Below are 4013 nucleotides of genomic sequence, written 5' to 3'. Positions count from 1 at the left end.
CCCATTATGGTATTGTTGTGCCCATGTAGTCCCCATGTTGTTATTATTGTGCCCCATAAAAGCCCACTATTGTTATTTTTGTGTCCCTAAAATTTTATTGTTATGTAGGATCTGATTATATTGGGACCACTTAGACTCCTATATATAGAAAGGAGGTATTTTCATTTGTATCATCCAAGAATTTTTCATTTGTGTAATGTAAAGGAGGTTGCCCCCTTGAAGAGGCTGATTTTGAAGTCGTTGATTTGTCGTTTCTATCTTTTTTTGAGCTGGTTTCATAACATGCATCCCTTAAGATTCCTATAAAGGAAACATTGTACATCCTTTACAGGGAGAATTAGTATTCCAAGAAGAAACCAAACATATTCATTACATTTTCATTAATGGGATTAACAATAGAAGGATTGAAATTTTGTGTAAGTTGAGAGTCGTCTGTGTGAGCCTACATGCCCTAATCAGATTCAGAAATGGCTTCATCCGTTACCTGTCCAAGGCGGTTCAACTCAGTTTCTGAATTCTTATGGATTTTGGCGACTAGCTGCTCCAGCGATGCCTCAACCTCTCGAAGAGTCGGTCGTTCATGTGGATCTTCTTTAGTGCACATCCCACCTATCTTCGCCAACAGCACAACAATTCCGTACCCAATAAATTCACTTACATCATGTGCTTCATCTTCCATTCTAATCTCCTCCACTAAAGTCGTGTCAATCACCTCCAACAATCTGTCAGGGAATGCATCGCCCACCCAACTCTGCAACGATTGCCCTTCTTCTGATAACAGTGCATCTGTGGGCTTCTTTCCCGTTATCATTTCCAGTACCAAGATGCCGTAGCTGTATACGTCCCCTTTCATGGACGGGCGCCCTCCTGTACCATATTCTGTAACCAATTTTATATATATAAAACCTTTATTAGTGACTCATATATAAAACCTCTATCACTGACTCAAATATTTCCCATATAATCAATCTAGTGTATCAGTGTTTACCTGGTGCAATGTAACCAACAGACCCGATCACATGACTGGAGGTGTCCCCTGAGGCTGCTGCTGCTGCTGCTGTTGAATCGTTCATGAGGCGTGCAATACCGAAATCTCCAACATGAGCAGTCATCGTCTCATCCAGTAAAAAGTTGGAAGGTTTCAGATCACAATGAACAATGGCCGGAGAACAGTGATGGTGAAGGTATGCCATTCCATGGGCCACGTCCTTGAGAATGCTCAGCCGTCTTTTCAGATCCAACCTGCAATTATTTTCCCTACAATGCAAATGTGTATCCAGGTTTCCCTGCGACATGAACTCCATAATCAAAGATTTGACCTGCAAACTTGAGCATACGCCCACCATTCTCACCAGATTCCGATGGCGGACTCTTCCCAACATCTTGCATTCTTTTATCAGTCTCTTGTATGCACCTGTTGGTGTGGCAGACTGTATAACTTTGACAACAACGATTGTGGCATTGTCTAATACGCCCTTATACACTGACCCATGGCCGCCACGCCCCACTAGGTTATCCGGGCTGAAACCATTAGTTGCTCTGTTCACCTCTTCCTCACTTACAATCTTCGTCTCACGGAGTTGGCTCCTCAGCATCCTCCCTAATCTCGCTGAAATAGTTTCCAACAATGCAGACTTTTTGCTACACAAATATATCAAAACCATGATTAAGGCTAGGCAAAATACCAATAGCAAAGTTAAACCAACCGAAGTGGCCAAGATAACTACCCTTCTTTTGGAATCATGATGGTGCCTTGTCGTCAATTTACAATGAGGTAACTCTATCCATCTGCCACAGAGTCCACTGTTTCCTAAGAATGATGTAAAATTCATTTTTTTGAAAGCTCCAGAGGATGGTACTTCTCCTGTGAAGTTATTGTATGACAAGTTTAAATGCGTAAGCTTCTGTAATTTCTTTATGGAGGTAGGCACGGGACCGGAAAGCTTATTGAAAGAGAGATCCAAATCTTGAAGTCCTGCAACTTGATCGATTGATGTAGGAATGGTGCCTTCCAATGGATTGTGAGAAAGATTAAGGTAGTCCAGTTCAGCGCAATTCACCAATTGGCCGGGTATGCTACCCGAAAATTTATTCGCTGAAAGATCAATTGCTTGAACCATGTGCATTCCTCCCAGTTCGGCAGGCACCCTTCCTGTGAGTGCATTATGTGAGACATTAATGTAGAACTGTAGGTTATGGAGGCTAGCCACTTTCGAAGACATCAAGCCGCTTAGCTGGTTGTAACTGAGGTCCAGAAGCTTGAGACTGGAACAATCCCCTATGCTGTCTGGTATATTACCACTGAATTTGTTATAGCTGAGATTTAATCTTCTTAGCTGCTGTAAACTTGCAAAAACATGATGAATTACTCCAGAAAACGCGTTTTGAGAAAGGTCCAGTTCATACAGAGCTTTCAATTGACTGAATTGATAGGGTATATTACCTTCCAAGTTATTCCCGGAGAGGTCCAGCAGCTGAAGAGTAGACAGCCCTCCTAGTGCAGAAGGAAGGCTTCCAGAGAGCAAATTACCACCTAGATTTAACAGGATCAATCCAGTGAGGTTGCTCATCTCCTGGGGTATCTTACCAGTGAAACGATTACCACCCAAATAGAGATAAAGCAGATTTTGAGAAAGACGGCCTATGCTTCCAGGCAAGTTGCCCTTAAGATCATTTTTGCCAAGATCGAGTGTTTGCAGATTAGTGCAGTGTGAAAGTGCTCCAAAGATGGAAATGGATTCCTCACTATACAAATGATTATCATGAAGCCTAAGTACCTGTAGAAGACGGAGCTTTCCAAATTCCTGAGGTATGCCTCCCATTAAGAAATTTTCAGAGAGCTCGAGAAATAAAAGCTGAGAGCAATTTCCTATAGAATTCGGAATGGTACCGTTTAATTCGTTTCCCCAGAGCAGCAGATACTCTAAATTTGAGAGCTTTGTACCTATCTCCCACGGGATTTCTCCAGTAAGCCTGTTCTTGTTGGGTCTCAGGACACCACATATCTCCACAATGGTATGATATTGTCCAATTTGGGCCTAAGCCCATATGGGTTTGTTTTTGGGCTTTACCCCAAAAGGCCTCATACCAATGGAGATATTTGTTCATCCTTATATACCCATGATCCTTCCCACTTCTACTACTTCTAATCAATGTGGGACATTGTTCGTATACCCAACAATCCTCCCCTCGAACAAAGAACCATCGAGCCTCCCCTCAAACCATACGCAGGATTCTCCCCTCTCTACCAACCAGGATTCTCCGCTCCAATGCGTTGGAAGCACACGCCTTACATGGTAGCACCACCTGTCTCGAGAGCTTGCTCCATCCCAGGTCAACTCCTCTTCACCGTGTTGGTAGGCAAGACACGTCCATGAAGAATCCGGAGCACACCGCCTGCTTAACCGTCATCCTCAAGCTTACGGGGGCTCACCATCTTTGTTTCGGCATTCCGAGGATTCATCCACTTGGGTAACCTCGAACTTGGCTCTGATACCACTTGTTGGGTCTCAGGACAATGGTATGATATTGTCCAATTTGGGCCTAAGCCCATATGGGTTTGTTTTTGGGCTTTACCCCAAAAGGCCTCATACCAATGGAGATATTTGTTCATCCTTATATACCCATGATCCTTCCCACTTCTACTACTTCTAATCAATGTGGGACATTGTTCGTATACCCAACAGTTCTCATACAAATATAACTCGCTTAACTCTGTGCAATTAAGCAGTGAAGGCGGGATTCCTCCACTGAGCTGTTTTCCTCCAAGAGACAGAATCTCAATTTTAGAGAGCTTGGTTCCTATCTCCCACGGGATTTCTCCGGTAAGCCTGTTCTCATACAAATATAATTCGCTTAACTCCGTGAAGGCGGGATTCCTCCACTGAGCTGGTTTCCTGACAGATCCAGACCTTTAATTCTAGCGAGCAAGCCAAGCTGAGAAGGGATAGTGCCGCTAAGGAAGTTATTTCGTAGAACCAGAAATTCCAGCGCAGAACAATTTCCCAAGGATT

General features: G+C 43.4%; 1 protein-coding gene across 1 annotated transcript; it reads right to left on the bottom strand.

Moving 5' to 3' along the window:
• Positions 1 to 451: 451 nt before the first annotated feature.
• LOC149173474 (putative receptor-like protein kinase At3g47110) lies at positions 452 to 2822 on the bottom strand. The gene is made up of 2 exons (XM_089426712.1): positions 989 to 2822; positions 452 to 879 (listed from the first exon to the last, which is right to left on the bottom strand). The coding sequence occupies exons 1-2, from the start codon at positions 2820 to 2822 to the stop codon at positions 452 to 454; spliced, it is 2262 nt and encodes a 753-aa protein (XP_089282838.1).
• Positions 2823 to 4013: the final 1191 nt, after the last annotated feature.

This window comes from Pinus tabuliformis, chromosome 4_2 (genome assembly GCF_031772625.1).
Source record: "Pinus tabuliformis cultivar Carrire ecotype Pingquan chromosome 4_2, CPIR1, whole genome shotgun sequence".
Classification (NCBI taxonomy): Eukaryota; Viridiplantae; Streptophyta; class Pinopsida; order Pinales; family Pinaceae; genus Pinus; species Pinus tabuliformis.
The sequence above is the reverse complement of the archived record's forward strand: the minus strand, read 5'-3'. Positions and strand labels throughout refer to the sequence as shown.